This window comes from Panthera leo, chromosome B4 (assembly GCF_018350215.1).
Source record: "Panthera leo isolate Ple1 chromosome B4, P.leo_Ple1_pat1.1, whole genome shotgun sequence".
In the NCBI taxonomy this organism is placed as follows: domain Eukaryota; kingdom Metazoa; phylum Chordata; class Mammalia; order Carnivora; family Felidae; genus Panthera; species Panthera leo.
This window is the reverse complement of record NC_056685.1, coordinates 125,480,212-125,500,748: the sequence shown is the minus strand read 5'-3', so window position 1 is coordinate 125,500,748 and position 20,537 is coordinate 125,480,212. Positions and strand designations below refer to the sequence as shown.

Genomic DNA, 20,537 nt, shown 5'->3' with positions numbered 1-20,537 from the left:
CCCTGAACAGAAGGAAAAAGGAGAACAGCACGGGAGCTAGGCGGTCAGGACAAGCCTGCAGGATGTGTGGCGGGACAGGTACCCAGACCACCAAATCACAAGGATGAGGCACGCTTGCTGCCAAGGCTCTGGAGGACTCAGAGGGGATGAAAGAAGCAAATGGAACACGAGCAGAAAAAAAGGGACCTCTCGCGACAGGCTGCTGACAATCCATCACCGAGTGGCTGAATAGAAGTCAACGTGCTGTCAGGGCTGATCTGTTTCTGCAGAATGTCTCACATATTTAACTTGAACTTAAAGAGTTCAAGGCCTTCAACTTAAAGGCCATGTTGAGCCTTTTCCACTTTGGCCTAGCAGTTATCTGTGGAAGGGCAGGACGCAGCCAGTGTCTGCAACGTTACCTTTAGCTCTGGCCTGGGATCCTCAGCACCTGATGCCCCAGCCAGTGGGTTAGACTGCTTCTGTTACCATTTTTCTACCTTTAAATTAAGGCCCCTGGGCCCAGAATTGAAGTACCTTTGTCCTTTAAATACCTGGATAATAATGGCTTCCCTCCTACTCCCCACCCAGAGACTGATCAGGATCAACAGGTATCTGTGATATACTCACCATTGAGGAAGACAAGAAACACATTTGGATAAGAGAGCTCTTCCCCACATAATAAATTCACGTCTTCTACTCCCAGGTTACTGGCTAATTTAACAATGGGTCCATCTTCCATGTCAGTTGTGATGTGTGTCATAAGGGCCAAGTTTTTAACCAAACCACATGCCTAAAAAGCAAAAGACAGTCATTTCTAAGAATGACCATTAGTAATACAAAGTACCGTTTGTGTCTGAAAATAGCTCACCGCTTTGCTGGCAGCAACATAAAGCAGTACAGCCTTGTAGGGGACACTTTGGGGATGATACAAAAGACTTAAAAACGTATATCCAGAGGAATTTACCCTAAAGTAATAAGCAAGGACATAAACCTAGATTTAGCCACAGAAGTGGTCAGCGTAGTACTATTTAAAATGGCAAAAAATGATGGCATCGTTTAATGCATCCTCAAAAAAAGCTGACTACATAAGTTGTTATTCCCAGACAACGGAACGTCAGTCATTAAGAGGACACTAAAAACAGTAAAGGATGGGGCACCCGGGTGACTTAGTGGGCTAAGCATCGAACTCTTGATTTTGGCTCAGGTCATGATCTCATGGTTCATGAGAAGCTTCTTGGTCATAAAAGGCAAAGACAAGACCCAAGAAATGCTCCAGAGTAGAGATTAAGGAGACATGGTAACCGAAAGCAGTGAGTGATCCTGGGTCAGCAAAAAGACATTGGTGGGATGAGTGGCAAGATTTGAATAAGGTATAGATTCTATAATCTGTAATGTATTCTGTAATCTATAGATTACAATACTGTTATCAATTTTAATTTCATCAGGCTGATAACTGAACAATCTAGGTGAGGGGTTATGGAAATTCTTTGTACCAATTTTGCAACTTTTGTGTACATCTGAAGTTTCTTCAAAATGAAAAGTAAATAAAATATTTTTGAATTTTTACACAACCCCCCAAAAATCTAAGATGAAATATGAACAAGGACATAACACAGCAAGTAAGAAAAAAAAAAAAGAACAGTTGAGACATGGGACATGTAAAGATTGTCTTCCATTCTTCAAAACCATCTGCTACAGTGATGCACAAGTTAGCTGAAGCCATCTCCGGGAAATTCAGTGCTCCAAAGCTCAAGAAGTAGAAGTTATGCAAATGTGACAAGCTGCATAATTGTAGTGTGCATTTCCATAGGGTTTAAGATAAATTAGGAGACGAATGATAATTTTCTAAAAAATTGTAACTCTGCCTGGCCTTCTATTTTCACCTCTCCCAAGTCATAACAAATTCCTACTCTTTGGAACTTACATCTTTTACATGTCATAACTAATGTACTTATTCATTCAGCATATATCTAAGGGGCCTCTACCGTGGACGAGGCTCTGTGCTAGGAACTCGTGGTAGAATGTGAACCTATCAAGATTCCTTCCTCCGGAAACTCACAGTTCACAACGAACAGAATCGGGTAAAACCAACAATGGTCAGCATGAAGGACAAAGGGCCGTGATGTAGAAATGGTGATGCTGGGGGAGCAAACCTATTTAAGCTGCTTGGTTCTGTGCTCCCTGTTGGCTGCCCTGGCAAAAACCTGATGCCCGCCAAGCACACCTAAGGAAAATAAGGAGTTGTTTATAAAAAGAGATCCTCGTGAACAAAGATGATGGGCCTCCCAATTTTCCCTCACATTCTCATCCCTTCTTCATTGCATGGTTTGATTCTTGGGATAAGCTAAAACAAGAAAATTGGGATCATATTTCTATTTAGGTGAGGTACTAAATCGAATGCCTCTGTAGGTACTGGTTTTGGAATGACACTGATGTCGTCCTGACAGGCTGCATCAATTTTTTCTCTGCCAGAGAGTGACTGACCCAAAAAAAGGATATGGCCTGGGGGGGGACAGGGGCAGAATTAGAACACCACCAACAGATATTACCTCTGACACAGCAGAGACTCATTAGGTCCCTTACCTCTCCTTCAGGAGTGTCCGAAGGACAGAGCATTCCCCACTGAGATGGCTGAAGGGATCGAGGACCACTCACTTTTCTTGTTTTTTCAAACTGAGAAGAGATTCTTGTCATCATGCCCAGTGCAGATATATACGACAAGCGAGACAGCACTTGAGTCACACCCTGGCGGTCCATTTTAAATCTCTTTAGGGACCAATTTCCCTGTAGAGGAAAATAAATATATAAAAAGACCTAAGACCACCCCTGATCTGTTTGTATGTTGCCTGACACTTTCCAGCCCCTCTAAGAAGTTCATCACAGGAACTATTTGTGAAATGAGAGCCACAGTGCATATTCAAGAATCAAAATATCACAACTGAAATGAAAATTTAGCCTGGTCACTCCCTAGGATTTCTCTAGGGATTTAATGAATATCACCTATGTCTAGCAACCAGGCCAGAATGCTGTGATGTATCAGCCTTACCATGTCATAGCAGTTATTGTCTGAAGAACTAATTATATCCTGGCAAGCCAGTTCAACCAGAGACTTCCACTGGAAGCAATAAGCTAATTAACAGAACACTAGCAATTTCTACACATATTTTAAGGTAAAAGTAGCTGGAAGCTCAAAGAGATAATTTCATGTTGGAATGTGTCATTATTTGGATGTCTTCCAAAATCTGTCTTAATTAGAGGAAAATATACTAATAGAAAAGGACCAGAAAAATGACTCCAATAGCAGTTATCAGGGATAATGAATAAACTGTAAGCTTCTTAATCAAGGCTAAAAACTGCATATATATTCATATGAAGAAATATTATGTATCCTCTGCGGCTGTCATGTCAATTTTAAAATAGATTCACAGGAAATAAATCTTCAACATTAAATTTAGTTTATCTCCTTTGCATTCAATATACTGAATCATATTAAATCTATCACCTTATAGTTGTAGCAAATAAACATATACATTAAATATTCTGAAAGATAATTTAAAGATGAAGGTTAGCAATAATTAAATTTTCAATTCATGGTAACATGAACTAGCAGTAGAAAAGAGTATGCATAGAAAAGTAAAGTAGAAAATGTCAAAAAATCACTGATTCAATAATCTGAGTCAAAAGAAAGGACTACATCTGCTAAATGGTGAGTCTTCATTTTTCTTTTGAGAATCTGATGAAAGCTGTGTCTGTTCTCTTGGGAAAAATGCATGTAGGACCATGAACACAAAATTTTAAAACATTTCACTTACAGGGGGGCTCACAGATCCCAAGCTAAAAACTCTAACGGAGAAAAACTGCTAGAGTTTCAGAAGGAGATAAGGTGATCTGTTTGAATTCAAATGTGTGACTCTGGGGCAGTTCCCTCACGAACTAACGTTTAATCATCATTACAATAAAGATCTATCACTGCAGAAACTTTGAGTTCTTGGTAACATGGAAAAGAGTTAAATTCTAGGAAGAAGCTCTGTACATTTTACAAAGCAAAGAAACAGAGCAAACACATTTATTCCACAAGTTTTTGCATTGCTTCGTCAGTGAACTCCTTTTCTGCTCTGAATGAGGGTAAACTAGCAAATGGACTGATGCCCAGAGAGTAGGTGTGAGGAAGGTAAATAAATATTCCACACAGAGCTAAAATAAGGCAGCAGCTGCTGGCAAACGGGAAGTAGATGGGAAGTGAAGCCAAGGTGTCCAACAAGAGGGTTTGTTCTAGTCTTCTGCGTGAGTATTACAAGAAGGGAGAGGAGAGAAACAGACAAGGAGACTAAAAATTGCTCTTCTGAGAAAACGTATTTGTTGCAAATATTCTACTTACAGTAACACAGAATTTAGGAAGAGAACACAAGTTTTTCTGGCTGCCTACAGACTGGGGTACACCTACAACAAGGCCTTTTCAAATAAGCAGGCTATCTCTGGGAGGTAGAGCCGTGTCCCTAAGGGGTAAAAGAACTACTCCATAAAGCTATCAGGACCTGAAAATCATGGGTCAGAAAGCGAGGAAAAGTAATTCTAACTGATGTGCGTTCAAGTGCTCTTTGGAGGCTTCTCTTCAAATGTCCAGGGAGCTACTTTCACACAAGTTCGGGCCACAAGAGTTTAATGTGCCTAAATAGGCACAAAGGCCCAGTTCGTGTCAAGTTAGAGGTAGCTGTCACGGCAAGGACAGTTCACACAGACCCGCCTGCTAGTTTCTAAAGACAAGAAGTGAAGCAAGTCTGCCACTAATTCTGTCATTGTTAAGGGAATCGACGTGTTCTAGCACATTATCCTTTTGTCGGGGCAAACTCCCATCTATAAAACTAATTTTATGTCTGGCATACAAAACACAACTAGACTTCATCAGATAGACCTATAGTTGTTATGCTTTAAGAAAGGGAGCAAAAACCTATCTGATAACCCTTTATGAACAGCCAGGGGCCCTGAATACACAGCAGCTGCCGAGGCCTGAATTCATCACTCACATGAGGAACAGCTGATTAGCCCTACGAGGAACATAAACCTACAATGAAATGAAACATTTTGTATTGTTTTGGACAAAAACTGTCATTAATAAACCTACTTGCAATGTATCAGTTTTATTACAGAAAACAAGGGGAAGAAGTATCCTTTAAAAGAAGGGCTATTCTCAGTTAAACTAAAAGATTTTTCCTCTATGTAAGAGTCTATTTTCTTACGGCCTTATAGAACATAGACTATAATTTGGCAATAAAGTTACAGAGTAACAAGATTCCTAGTGATAACATTTAAACTATGGACTGTCTTTCAAGGTCAAAAATGTGTGATTTGTAAACATCCTCCAAATAGAAACGTTATTTTTTCACCTACATTCCCAAAGTACTTTCAGTTTCCATTCCACTGAACAGAGGTATAAATAAGTTACAAAAGCCTCAACAAATGCGTGGAGACTTACGGTGGAAATGGCATTCACCATGCCATTGGTGATCTGGTCCTGACGCATGTGTTTCACAACATCGAACTGGGCAGCTCTTTGCTTAGGAATCACCTGGTCTGCAATCTTCTTCATTTCAGAATTAAATTTTTTGAACAAATCTTCAAAAAGAAGTGATAAAAGCTAAAAAGAAAAAAAAAAGTATACAGTGAACTTTCAAAATGCATTACTAGTCTGTATGATAAACTTTAGGCCCTTATTAAACTGTTTTTAAAAAAGAGACAGAGAAACTGCTGAACAATGAAAAAATATTTTAAAATTCAACTGGATAAATATGTACTTTTCTATGCGCTTATCCCTATGCTAGGCACTGGGAGTAAAGCAAAAATGATGACAAAATTTCTGTACTCAAATATATTTCATTTAGACCAGTCACTTCCAGACTTTTAGATTTCACTGACCAGTGACCTAAGTTTTAATTTTACAGATAAAGATAATTAAAACCCAAAAGGGGAGTGGCAGAGAAGAATTACCATTAAAAAGTCTCACAACACCAAAAAATGTGGTGCCTTTTGGACCTCTCCTATATCCCTGGTAAAAATGTAAATTGCTACAACTACTTGGAGGACAGTTTGCCATTCATTAATCTAGTCTTCCCTAAGCCCCCTCAGTTCCTCCCCAGGTACACCCCACAGCAGTGCTTCTCAAACTTCTGCATGCATGGTAATCACGCTCAGGGATTGTTAAAACACAAATTGCTGGCCCCACCCCTACAGTTTCTAATTCAATAGGTCCAAGAATTTGCATTTCTAACAAGTTCCCAGGAGATGCCGGAGCTGCTGGTGGGGGAAGGGCACCTTGAGAACCACAGCCCTACAAAAATGTGCATCAGTACAGGAGATATTCACAGCATTATTTGTATGAGCTATAAACTTGAAGTCAAACAAGTAATAATGTAGTTGGACAAATTGCAGCATACTCGAAATAATGGAACACTATAGAGCAATGAAAATGAACAAAAAATAACCACAAAGTCATGGTTGGATCCTAAAAGCATAGTACTGAGTGAAAGAAGCCACATATATATATATATATGTGTGTGTGTGTGTATATATATATGTATATATATATATATATATACACACTGTATTATACACTGTATATGTATATATATATGTATATGTATATATAAACTGTATATGTGTGTATATATATATATATATATATAGTATGATTCCATTACATAAAGTTCAAAACCAGCAAAAATTGAACTAGAATTTGATGGCCAAACTCTACAGAAAAGCAAGGATGTGAATACCATAAAAATGAGGCTAAGGGTCTTACCTTGGAGGGGGAGGATTTCAATCAAATAGGGATATGTTGGGGGTGGGGACCTTCTAAAGTGTTGAAATTTTATTTTTCAATCTGAGTGTTATTTACAAAGCTATTTGTTTTACAACAATTTATTAAGCTGAAATTTATGTTTTATGCATTTTTCTGTCTGTAATGTTTCTCAATAAAAAGGTTATAAAATAAAAAACACCCATGTACTGACATCATCTCATTTTCAAAAACACATTTTAACATCAAAAAATGGCAGAGCAAATAATCTCAAGAGAAAAACACAAAAAAGTAAATACAATTTGTTTCATAAAACTCACATCATCCATCTTTACTCATTCCTCTCCAGACCAGTGAAAACTGGACCACAGACTCACACCAATCATCAGACCAATGGTCTGGGCATAAGTCTACATAAGCAGAGAAGGATGTAAAGGCAATAGAGACCAAAGTAAAGTCCGAAACGACACAGTTCAGCCAATGCTAGAAAAAAAAAAAGTGTTTAATCCCTTATGTAAGATTATTGGAAAACAGGATTAATGAATGATTTCATGAAAGAGATGAATAGCAGAGGTGGAAGGAAAGCTAGGATTTGGAGGGAGTAGAGAGCTTAAGAAAGTTTGCAAATTCCACATCCAGTAGGATGCAGAAAGTCACACGACAACATCCTTTCCACTCTAATAACAAAAACAGATAAATCAACTACAAAGTCATACATTTCTGGGGTTCAACAGAGAGGTAAGGCTGCAAGGCACCCAGGTGAGCTGAATACAAAGGGTAACAGTCTCTCCCAAGGGAGATGGGACACATGACAGAGATGAAGTCTGCCACAGAAGAAGAAATCAGTCAAAATTTTAAGGACTTCTTACAAGCCAAATGTGGGCTACCATGGAAGCTTAGATGCCTTCTGAGCCTCAGACCTACAAGAGGATCCATACCCCCAAGTTCTTGGCTGTGGAGTGCTCATGGAAGACTGAAGTAAAGCAAAAGACCTGAGAAAGACTCCTTCACTGGAACAAGCAATAAAACCTGATTTCCCTGGACTTTCTCTCACATGAAGCAAAATCTTTAAGTCACTGGAGAAGTCAGGAAACCAATAGTTCCGGGCAAAGGTGACCTGCACGGAGAGAAGGACAGAAGCAAAAGTCATCTGTCCCTAACAGTGGAGAGGAAAGCCCCCCTGCTCCCACCCTAAGTCTTACATCTAGTAACAAGCAACAGCATTCTACCGCTGGAGGGAGGCCAGCAAACCCTCTGGTCACCAATTCCAGGAAAAGGTACAAGGCCAGAGGAAAGAGGAGGAGAAGCCAAACCATCTTTCCCTGGGAGAGGAGCAGGAAACATGCCTGGGTCAAGATTCTGCACTCGTACATGGCAGGGGCCAGATATCACTGGGAAGGGCAGGAAACTGAAAGCTTTGCTTTATAAAATTGGGGAAGAGGACAGAATACCCATTCTTACTACTCCTACTCAACACTGTATTGGCGGTACCATTCAGTACACTAGGGCAAGAAAAAAAATATGTAAGTGTTGGAAAGGAAAACTGTTATTACTTGCAGATACCATGTATGTCCATATAAAAAAAATCCCAAAGAGTCTTAAAAAAAAAAAAAACCTACTAGAACCAATGAGTTTAGCAAGCTTGTAAGATACAAGGTTAGTATACAAAAAGCTGAGAGACATTAAGAGAATCTCAATAGCAGAGATATACTATGTTCATGGATTAGAAGACTCAGTATTTAGATGTCAATTCTCCCCCAAATCTATAAATTGAAATGCAATCTCAATCAAAAACTAGCAGGCTTTTTATTATTTTTTTTAACGGAGACAGTAATTCTAACATTTAAATTAAAATGTTAAAATTCCTAAGTTTATGATGATAGAAAGAAAAAAAAAAACAACCCTTCATCTGTGGAGGTAACTAGAGAGCTAAATTAATACTCTGTAAACTGGCTAAAAAAAAAATCCAGCAAGCATTTATTCTGCCTTTTCCATATAAATTATGTCTCGGAAACCAAAGAGATGATACTGAAAAGTATTCTTTATTGAAAAATTCTAGCTAAAATAAGCAGAAAGAGTAAAGTATCACTATTTTCCATGCCCTAATTAAACAATGGATAATGGAATAATCATCATCAGCTGTTAAATAAAACCATCAGGAGAAAAGTTGATGGGGAGCTTCACAGATGAATCAGGGTCCCAAATACTGGATATTTGCCTGGAATTTCTCTCTCTCACATGAGAGAAAGATCCCAATGATCAATTCTCATGGCACCATGGGATCAAATTCCCAGTGATCAATTCCCATGGCACCAAATATAGATACAACTAGTCATATTCTTCCTGATAGGATATAACAGCAAACTGTACAATGGCATTCTCGCCAAAAAAATAAAAATAAAAAAGAACTTGAATTTGATCTAGTCTTTCAATTTAATTCCTGGTTTAAAAGAAATTTAAAGGAGAGAAATAGAGTTGAAAGTCACCATGAGGAAACCACCAGCAAAACCTAGAATTACAAAAAATAAATAAATAAATTCTCAATCAATAAGGAAAATGCAAACAACCCAAAAAGCATTTCAAAGAGGGAAAAACAGGAATGGTCAATAAGCATATGTAAAAGAGGCTCAACCTCATTAGTAATAAAGGAAATGCAAATTAATACCACAAAAATTTTAAAGTTTGATACTAAGGCATAGAATGGAGATGATCAGGAACTCATATACGGTATAACGTACAAATACTTGGGAAACTAGTTTGACATTCTCCAGTTAAACTGAAGATTTAACTTGACTCTAGGATTTGGCAATCTTATTTGTAGAAACTCTTGCATATGGGCACCTGAAAAAATAAATATGAATGTTAATATTTTTTAAAAAGGGAAATCATACAAAGGTCTTGACTGGTAGAATGGATAAAGTGTTATTTATCATCTATATCATATCATATTCCACATATACAATGGAATATAATACAAAACTGGAAGTACAGTGACACCCAACAATACAGATCTTAAGAACAATGCTGAATGAAGAAAATGTTCCAGAAAAAGGTACATGGTATGAATCTATTTTTATAAAACTCAAAAATAAGCAAAACTTATACTTTAATAATATATATTACATTTTTTAAATTAAAAATTCAGAGGATATAATAAAAAAAAGTGCAAAAATTCAGGACAAGGGGAAAAGAGAAACAGAGTAAGGAAGAAATACACCGGTTAACGGAATGGTATTAACGGTTGATTATTAAGAATTATTAAGTCAGAGAGTGGCTCTGAGGGTGTTGATTTTATTTGTACCCTTCAAAACTTTATGTAACATTTTAATTTTCATGTTAAAAATTACATAATAAATATTAAATGATATTAAGCCATGGTAACTATCTGAAATAGTATAACCACAGAAACCAAGTCAATGGGATGTAATAGGAAGTCATAAGAACAGACAAGAACAGTTCTGTTTCCAGAATTGGTAGAGAAGCTCCTATCAGATGGGCTCATCTGCTAATAGTTATAAACTCCAGACAAAATATCAAAACTATCTGAGGCCACTGAAGAGCGTCTAAAAGCAGGCAGAAACTGGAGGAAAGCCAACATGTCTCAAAAGTGAATGGCACTGGGTGCATTTCCCGTTGTTAAGGCTTTTCAATTAAGGGGAGGCCACATTGGTAAGAAGGGTCAAAGCTACGTTGAGAAGCTAATACTCAGAGAGAGACCCAAAGTCTTACTGGATTGAAGATCCAGAGGAAAAAGATCTGTGCTACCACAACAGCTGGAAAGGGGAAAATCACAGAACCACAGGGAGGAAACCCCAATTATGTATGTAAACTTACAAATCTCTGGGTGACCCCTGAACTACACATTGAGAAGTGTGACCCAAATCTTCCCACTGCCCCAAATCTGGGTGGAGGTTGTAACCGATTTTTCCCAATCGGGTAGAAATAAACAAAGCTGAAGACTAGGTCATTAAGGCTGTACCGGTTGTGTCTTGTTCACAGGAAACATTCGTTTGGAGCCCTGAGCCACTCCATTGCCACAACACTGGAAAGGTCAGGCCCTGCCAAGACCAGCCTTCCACCCTTCCCACACCCTACAGCAGAGTACCACAAACTGACCTCCATCAACACCATGTAAAACAAAAGAATCACACAGCCAAATCCTGCCTGAATTCCTGACCCACAAAACTGTGAGGTATAATGAAATGGTTGTTAATTTAAGCCACAGTTTTGGGATAGCATGCAACACAGCAACAGATAACCAGAATACCATCTATAAAAAGTTCCCGAAACTAAACTGGTGGCTCACTACAAATAAACAGCAGGTACGCTTCTTCAACAATCAAATATAATAGATACTACAAACACTTAAGTGCCTCTGTACAATTAATTGCGTTAGTTTCTTTTTCTCCCTTTTGTAGGCATTTTTTTTTTCCTTTACAGAGAAAGAAAAAAGCTTGATGTCTTTGTAATCTAAGTCACCTAAAAAAACATTAAAGTAATATCATGGGGGCATCATATATACACTATTTACTGAAGTGGGAATTCTGAACTCAGCGAAACCATGTAAGCTAAAGATTATCCAAGTTCCATACTGACTATATTCTTGAATGTTTATAACCCATAGGTAGCTTCTGGACTCATAACGAAGAAGATATTCAAAGCAAATGAGTTTTCTCCTCGAGCTACTAACTGCTGAAGAATTTCCAAAGTGGAATGTGATTTTATGCTTTTCCCCCTTAAGTTAGGACATGTCCTTCCACTTTTCTACTAAAATCAACTTTGCAGAGAGGAAAGCCAGGACCTTGGACTTGAATGTACCATGTCAGAAGTGTTCTAAAAAGAAAACTTCCTCCTCTGAGAGCTTAATCCTTTCTTCAACTCAGACCCAGCAGCTTCACTCATGGAAAGAATATGGGAATGGAAGCAGGTGCAGAGGGGTGAGCAGGATGAAGAGGCCCATTGCAGCAACTTCCTGTGGAAACTGGCAAAAGGAACTTGAATAAGCCTCCTGAACAGAAGCAAATGCCCTTAACCTAAACCACAAAGGCTCAGCTCTATTTTAATTAGTCCTTTACACTTAGACTTTTGTGTCTCAAATTATGACAAAGTTTCTTGGATCCCAGCTGAATTCGCCATAGCCCCCTGATTCAAACACAAGGAAACGCCTCTCGTCCTAAACAAGTAAAACATTAAGAGCACACTCCACAGAACTACTGCCTCATTAAATTTCTCCCCCTCTAGATTTTTGGTTAAGAGAAATTACGTTCTCCAGTTCACAGGGCAGTAGGAAACTACAAGGCCAAGTCACACAATAAGCCACATTATTTAGGTCAAGAGTAAAATGATTAAAAGAGATGAAACGCTGGTGATAATATTCAACACCTTTCATTGCTAGTATTAGGCCTTCCAGCCAGCTTGCGACAGGAACACTAAAGAGCAAATTATATTTAAGGAAAAAATGCTGACAGCTCATCAATTGATTTTCAATGAAAATGCTAAAAAAAATTAATAAAGAAGTTAAGCTGCTGAAATACAGTTTCACCAATTAGCTTAATGTCAGAGAATTCTAATTAGGCGTCTTGAGATTGCTATTTAGTGTTAAGCCTTCAGAGTGCCAAATTCTCCTTTTCACACAAACTGGTTGCAAAATTAAAGACATTAGGCAGCCTTAATTACATTATCAGAACAGCTGGGATTAGGCAATCTCTGAAGTCAAGACGGCATTCTTTTGTCACAGGGTGGAAATCCCTGGCTTTCCAGGGTGCCGGATTTTTGGTGCCGTTCCATATCTCACCCATACAAAGCAAGCTGCATTAGAAACAAAAAATTTGCAGACAAAGAATAGAGTAATGCTCAGCAAATAATGAACACATTACCGAAAAAGAAAAGGTAGGTGAAAAGATTAAGCCTGAAATCGGTAGGTTTTGCTAACACCTCTACTGGCGGCTGGCCTGCCAGCCCTCTGGTGGCAGAGAGACGGAGGGAAAGCTCTGTGAACCCACTTGGCCAGTGGATCCAGCTCTGTTATCTAAAGCTGAAGCACATTTATACTCCCTCATCCCATGGGGTGTGAAATTAGCAGCTATTGTTTTTACACATTTTTGCCAACACAATGCCTTTTATGTCTTTACATTGTTTATAAAGCAATGTTTTCTTGCACACGGGAACTCTCTTTTTAATTCTAATTTTTTAAGCAACAGGATAGTCTCTCCTCTCCTGACTCCATTACTTATGCTTCTAAACAATCAACATTTTTTTAATGAACTCATTTAACAGCATGATTTTTGCCAATTAAATAGCTAAAAATTGGGACTGATGGTGGTGGGGATACCCATGATACCCTGAACAGAGGTCAATCTGAAGGTGGCGGAAAACCCACCTGCTAGCATCAACCATTAACCACACAGAACTTCCCCAGTAGTCCAGACACTAACCTTCTTCCAAAAACCTAAAACTGCTATCACTTTTTAATCCTACTTTTAAAGTTTTAGTTGTAGTATCTGTTATCCTAGCCACCAACATCTGTCACATGCAATACTGTCACAGCCTCTTAACTGGCTCATTCCTGGCCTGTTCGTTTCCATATCAGCGCTTTCTAAAATAAAAATCAGATCATGTCACTTCCGTGATTATAATTCTCCAGTGGTTTCCCACTACAAGGAAAACGAAATCCAAAACCCCTTCCATGGCCCACAGACTAGTTCTCCAATGTCCTCTGCACCCTCCCTGCCCCCACCCCCCCCAGCCCCACTGCCTCATGTACTCCAGCTGCCCTGATCCTCCTCCAGCCCCCTGGTGCTGGAACTGTGCAGGGCTGTGCACATGTGCAAAGGGCTATTGCTGGAATGCAGTTCCCAAGGTTGCCTGAGACTGGTTTCTTCTCATTCAATTCTCAGAGGCATGTCTGAGGGCTCAGCTTAAAATACAGCACTTTTTTCAGAGATCTTTCCTAATCATGCTGACTAAAGTAACATGCCTTTCCTCCACCAACACCCCAACTCTCTAACATTAGCCTATTTGGGGGTTTTCTTTAAACACATATGACTGTTTAATATCATCTCATTTCTTTGCTGTTTACTTGTTCACTGTCTCCCCTACCAAAATGCACTCTTGAGAGCAGATGCGTCAGAGAGTGTCACTCACCAATGCATCTCTGGTGCCTAGCACTTTACAGGGGGATTAGAAAGATGAATATAAAGTATTCTTGTATCCAATGAGCTTACTGTCTAGGGCAGGGGGAAGAAGACTGCAGGTAAAGAATTATGTAGACTTTAGCATATAAATAAAGACCTGAACAAAGTGTCTTTGGCATTTGGAAGACAGAGCAACTAACTTCTCCTGGGGTTCACAGAAGATTTCAAAGAGGGTGACTCCAAGAATGAAGAATGGATAGCAGCTCCTCAGTTGGGGGAGGGTAAAGGGACACGGGAGAGGGGCAACTTAGGCAGAAGGCAGAACACAAAGGTGTGGAAGGATGAAAGAGCATCATGGAGTGTTTGGGAAGATGTAAGTGGACTGCCTTGGCATGAGACAGGGCTAGAAAGGTACAGTGGGGCAAGATCATCAGGGACCCCGCTAGAGTCTACACTTTGTGCTACAGAGCAAACTTTCACGAATCCCCCAGAGGAGAGGCAGGGAAAGAGAGAGCAGGTAGAGAAATAAGCCCTTATACCTCACCTCGGCCAGAGAGGCTTCGTTTTTATTTAATACTGGGATTCTGAGTAAGCATTAATGCTTTGAAAAACCTTGAACCCCACACCTACACCTGAAGCTCAGGCCCGCTGACATGAAGTAATTAAATCACCTGTCCTGCCAACTCCAATCGCTTGTTACCATAGTAGTCTCTGTCGTCCACTTTGTTATCTCCTTGGGCCAGAATCACTCTTCGCACCATCACTGCAGTGTAGATACATTTTGCTCGGAAATTGAATTCTTTAACCTGTAATTTAGGAGTTAGAGAAAATTTCTGAGACAATGCACATTAGCCACTATCAACTCCTTCCTTCCTTCCCCGTACATTTCATGCCATTCCCTCAAAGAGGTGGAGCCCACCACCCTCCCTGGGCTGGCCCATGGACTCGCAGTTACCACTTCCTTTCCCTGGGTCCTGAGGCACTGAGGCAGTCCAAGAGACTGTCTCTGTCTCTGCTGGAGACAGAGAGGCTGCCTGGAAAAGCAGTGGGGAGCCAGAGACACTCACTGTAGCTGTCCTGACTTAAATGGTCATCCAGAATTTAAAATTCTATTGAGACCTAGTTTTGATATTAAGAATTTTCTAATTCTTTGAATTAATCAAAACACATACAAATGGCAGAATCAGAGATCTGTATATTATTTAGCCAACAAGGTGTTTTAAAATAAGAAAATCCAATCTGAATGTATTTCGGTGATCACTGTCCACTTCCACAGATCCCTTGACTTTCCTTTATGATCAGTTCCTGAAGGGAGAGTATGTAACCCTAGAATTAGATCTTTTGTGAATACACATGAACAATACACTCATTATAAGCCAGACTACAGTATTTGGTTAGTAAGAATGTCTAATAAATAATTCTATCACTTAGAAAGGGTAACGTTATAGTAAATGGAGAGGAATGATTACTCCCTCATGGCCCACATCCCTCATGGCCAATCTCTGTTTAATGGTAAATTAATAAAAAGTAAATACAACTGGCCTTTAAACAACATAGGCATGTGGGGCATCGACTCCTTGCACAGTTGAAAATCCATGTACAAATTTTACCTCCCCCAAAACTTAACTACTAATAGCCTACTGTTTACCAGAAGCCTTATTGATACCATCAACATTCAACACATATTTTGATTGTTACATACTGTATTCTTACAATAAAATAAGAGGGGAAAAAATGTGACTAAGAAAATCTTAAGGAAGAGAAAATATATTTATGGTACTGCACTGTACTTAGTGAAAGAAAAAAACAACACATATAAGGGGACCCATGCAGTTTATTTTATTTTTTATTTTTTTTAAATATATGAAATTTATTATCAAATTGGTTTCCACACAACACCCAGTGCTCATCCCAAAAGATGTGCTCTTCAATACCCATCACCCACCCTTCCCTCCCTCCCACCCCCCATCAGCCCTCAGTTTGTTTTCATTTTTTAAGAGTCTCTTATGCTTTGGCTCTCTCCCACTCTAACCTTTTTTTTTTGTTTTTTTCCTTCCCTTCCCCTCTCCCATGGGTTCCTGTTAAGTTTCTCAGGATCCACATAAGAGTAAAAACATATGGTATCTGTCTTTCTCTGTAGACCCATACAGTTTAAACCCGTCTTATTCAAGGGTCAACTGCATTAAGCACAGGTTCCAGGGTCAAAAGATGGATTCTAGCTCTCTGTCTACTAACCAGCTGGGTGGCAAGACAAACCATCCAGCTTGTCTGGACTGGAGAATCTGTACTGTAAGTAAAGGTGGCTGGACAATGTGAACTCTAAAATTCATGGTCTATGGGGCACCTGGCTGGCTCAATCAGTTAAGTGTCCAACTCTTGATTTCAGCTCGGGTCATGATCTCACGGTTCGTGAGTTTGAGCCCCATATCACTATTAGCGCAAAGCCTACTTGCATGCTCTCTCTCAAGATAAATAAACTTAAAACCAAATCAAATTAAATTAAATTCAAGGTCTAGGAGATAAACCATCTAGTATTTTAAAAAAGTATCTATGATGGTAGCACAACGGTGAGAATGTACTTAATGCCACAGAACTGTATACTTAAAGATGGTAAATTTTGCTATGTATTTTACAATAAAAAGAATAAATAAGCAAGGCCCTATAAGCTTGCTTCATTTGAAAACATCTAATACCATTAGGGCTCCTGGGTGGCTCAGTTGGTCAAGCGTCCAACTTCAGCTCAGGTTATGATTTCATGGGTCGTAAGTTCAAGCCCCACGTCAGGCTCTGTGCTGACAGCTCAGAGCCTAGAGCCTGGAGCCTGCTTCGGATTCTGTGTCTCCTCCTCTGTTTGCCCCTTCCCCGTTCACATTCTGTCTCTCTCTCAAAAATAAATAAAAACATATATATATATATATATCATATATATGTATATGTATATATATGATATATATATCATATATATAAATACACACACATATGTATGTGTATATATATGTATGAAACATATGTGAAAATTAAAAAAAAAAAAACATCTAACACCATCTCTGCCCTTCAAAACCATGAAATCTAGTAGCAGCACTAATATAGGTATGAATATAAAAAACTGTAATTTTAGATCAAAAGAACCACAAGAGAGTAAACAGGATGATAATGATGGAATACAACTAACATTCCCAAAGTACAAATAAACCATTGATAATGGGAGATTATTTCCATGGGGGCAGTCCAGTCCTTTTCAGAGTCTCTCTTTTCTTACAGAACCAGATTTTAACTAATGTAAACTTGAATTCAAAATTCTTCAACACAAGGACCCCACAATGACCACAGCTCACACTTGTTCAGTGCTACTCACTGGGACGTGCGTCAGGATGGTAGAAGCCAGGAGTTCTCTTGCCTCCTCTATTTTGGTCTTCTTTGGTCCACCTCCCCACATCCTTTGCCTCCTTACTTTGTTCCCTATATACTTTAACGCCTATAAAAACAGAATATAATGATGTTTGAATGACACCACTAGAGGAAATTTATTAAACACCAACCCATACATAACACTATAAGCAAAAAGACAAGGATTCTGGTTATAGAGAATGCTGCATGAGGTTTAGTCAAAAATCAACATTTGTCACAGATCAATGACAAAAAGCATTATATGCTGTCCAATACACTGGTTCCCTTATTTTATAGTTTTCTTATTACAAAATTGATACATGATCACTGTAGGAAATTTAGAATATACAAATGAACAGATTATGCGTATATACACACATGCATTACATATATGAAGCAGCCACCAATCCTCCTCCCAGAGAGAACCACTGTCCACAGTTAACATTCTGGAGCTGTGCTTCTTTTCCCTCAAAAAGGAAGCACATCATGTTAAGACCTCTATCCTGAAAGCTACAAAGCATTGCTGGGAGAAAAGAAAGCCTAAGTAAATGGAGGGTTATGTCATTTTCATGGACTGGGAGGGTTTAATAGTGTTAAGAAGGCTTACTGTTACAATTCTCTCCAAACTGACCAAAAATCTATTGATTCTACAATTTACTTGGAAATGCAAAAGACCTAGAATAGCTAAAGTGCTCTTGAAAAAGGAAAGTTGGAAGATTTACATTACCTACTTTTGATTAGAAAGCTATGGTACTCAAGGCAGTGTGATACTGGCATAACGACAAATAGATCAATGGAAGAAAATACATCCAGAAATAAACCCATGCTTTCATGGTCAGATGATTTTTGACAAAAGTACCAAAGCAATTCAATCCACAAGGGAAAATCTTTTCCACAAATGGTGTTGAAGCAATTAAGCAGCTACAAAGTAAAAAATTAACTCTGACCTCTACCTCACAACAAATAAAATTATTAGTTTAAGTGGATTTTAGACATAAGCATAAATACTAGTACTATATTCTTGCCCTTGGAGGAAGAGAAATTTCTTTACACAGGACAGAAATCAATAACTGTAAGTCAAACCAAAAAAAAAAAGTTATGATATATAAATCTGTCAAGGGATTTATATCCAGAATGTTTTTTAAAGGACTTTTAAGTTCAATACTAAAAAGACAACTCAACGAGGAAAACGAGCAACATATTTGAACATACTTCACCCAGAAAGTCAGTCAGTAAGTCCATGAAAATGTGTTAAGCATCAGTAGTCATCAGGGAAACGCATATTAAAACCACAATGGTACAGACACCACTAAACGCCTAGTAGAATGGCTAAAATTAAAAGGACTGACAAGACCAAATGTTGGGGAGGACGCGGAGCAATCGGAACTCTCACACGGGGGGGTGGGACTGCAAAATGGTACAACTGCTTGGGAAAGAGGTGTGGCAGTTCCAACTTTATAAAAAGTTATATTCACAATGGCTCTTTGATCCAACAATCCTATTTGTAGGTACTTATCCAAGAGAAATGCTGAAGTGTCCAGGCAAAGGCTTGTACAGGAATGCATACAGCAGCTTTATTCATCCCGAGTGAAACAACCAAGTGCCCATCAACAGGAAAAAATAAACTGTGGTATATTCATACAATGGAATGCTATTCAGTAATAAAATGGAACTGCGTGGATAAATGACATAAAAACAACTTGGATGAGTATCAGCCAGTACGCTCAGCAAAAGAAACTGGCCACAGAAAAGTACATACTGCATAATTTCACCTATAAAGTTCTAGAACAGGCAAAATTAATCTGTGGTGAAAAATCAGAACAGTGGGGAAGAAAATCAGAGGACAGAGGTGAAAAGTAGCTAAGAAGGGACATGAAGGAACGTTCCAGGGTAATGGAAAAATATTCTACATCTGATAAAAATTATGCACAATTGTGCAATTAAGACTTAGAATTTATGTATGCTGAAATGTACATATAAAAATGAAGTATTAAAAACTAATCAAATAACTGGTGAGGAGTAGGTAGACATTTACATGAAACAAGAATGTCAAAGCGTTTTGTAATTATCAAAGCTGTGTGGTGGGCACATGATGATTCATAACACTAATCTGTATACTTTGTATGTGTTGAGGTTTTCCCATAATAAAAAGTTCTTCAAGAAGAAGATGATGTGGTTCTTATTATTCTGTAGCAACAAATGAACGCACTTTTTTGTTTGTTTGTTTTTTTAAATTGGCTTTCCGTTAGAAGAGAGGGCTAGGATTCCTGATTCTTTATCTTGAACTTCCTGTCCCCAGTTGAATGTCTGGGAAATTTCTTTTCTGTGCTTCAAAACTTAGCTCAGGTATCACCTCCTCTCTGAAGCCTTCCTAACCCTACTCCTTTTTCTCTACTTGAATTCCTTATGGATAAAGAACTAAGTGCTTTCTTTCCACTTCAGACCACACCGTAATTTGATTATTTATGGGTATGTCTCTCCAACTAGACGTTGTGTCATCTTTTTCTCTGATTCCTACTGACTGGTTCAGGGCCAGGAACTGAACAGACCCTCCGTGGTGAGATCGGGACATCAGACCCAAGATCTTCTCAGTTAAACATCCGTTAGAGCAGATGATAAACTAAGACTGTGCCAAGCCTTGCTGCAGGGACCTAGCAGCAAGTGGGGACCGAGTAACTACTGAAAGCAAGCCCACGGTCAGTGGGAACTGCCAAGAGACAGGCAGTTCAGTCGTCCCTAAACTAAGCTGTCCTCATTAAGTTTTGGTCTTCCAGTTCCCTTGGGAAAGAGGCTAAAGATCCTTCACTTTGAGGGAAAAACAGAGGAACACAGGGGAGCCCAGTATCCCTTCTATATAGCAAAAGTCAGCTCTTCCCTAAAATAATTAATAATGTTGCCAAGGGTTCATAGTGTGAGGGTTGGGGTAAGAGCCCAGTCTGGTCATGACTAGGCCAAGATGACACCCCCAAGTGCATCCTATCCTCCAAAAGGCTAATAATTTCTCCTCTCTATACCACAGCCCTTGACAAGGATGATCGAAAACATCCGTGACCAAGGCCCAGCAAAAGGCTCTGTGGGCAGAAGGAATGGAGGAGAGACTGAGAGCGGAGGCATTAAACACAAACACAATGCAGGTGGTTTAGCAATCCACTAAGTGCCATGTTGTCAAAAGTTCTATTATAGAAGAATACACCGCAGATCTGCTCCACGTTCACTTAGAACAACAAATAGCCACACTGCCC

At 39.0% G+C, this 20,537-nt stretch overlaps 1 protein-coding gene across 3 annotated transcripts in view; it reads right to left on the bottom strand.

Moving 5' to 3' along the window:
• POLR3B (RNA polymerase III subunit B) overlaps positions 1 to 20,537 on the bottom strand; it is a 103,856-nt gene that overhangs the window by 55,852 nt on the left and 27,467 nt on the right. For all 3 annotated transcript variants that reach the window (XM_042947601.1, XM_042947602.1, XM_042947603.1), the window contains exons 11-15: positions 17,264 to 17,383; positions 14,580 to 14,714; positions 5,456 to 5,617; positions 2,566 to 2,766; positions 610 to 772 (exon numbers count right to left, since the gene is read on the bottom strand). In XM_042947601.1, coding sequence (XP_042803535.1) covers positions 610 to 772; positions 2,566 to 2,766; positions 5,456 to 5,617; positions 14,580 to 14,714; positions 17,264 to 17,383 — 781 coding nt within the window. The remainder of the gene's footprint in view (positions 1 to 609; positions 773 to 2,565; positions 2,767 to 5,455; positions 5,618 to 14,579; positions 14,715 to 17,263; positions 17,384 to 20,537) is intronic.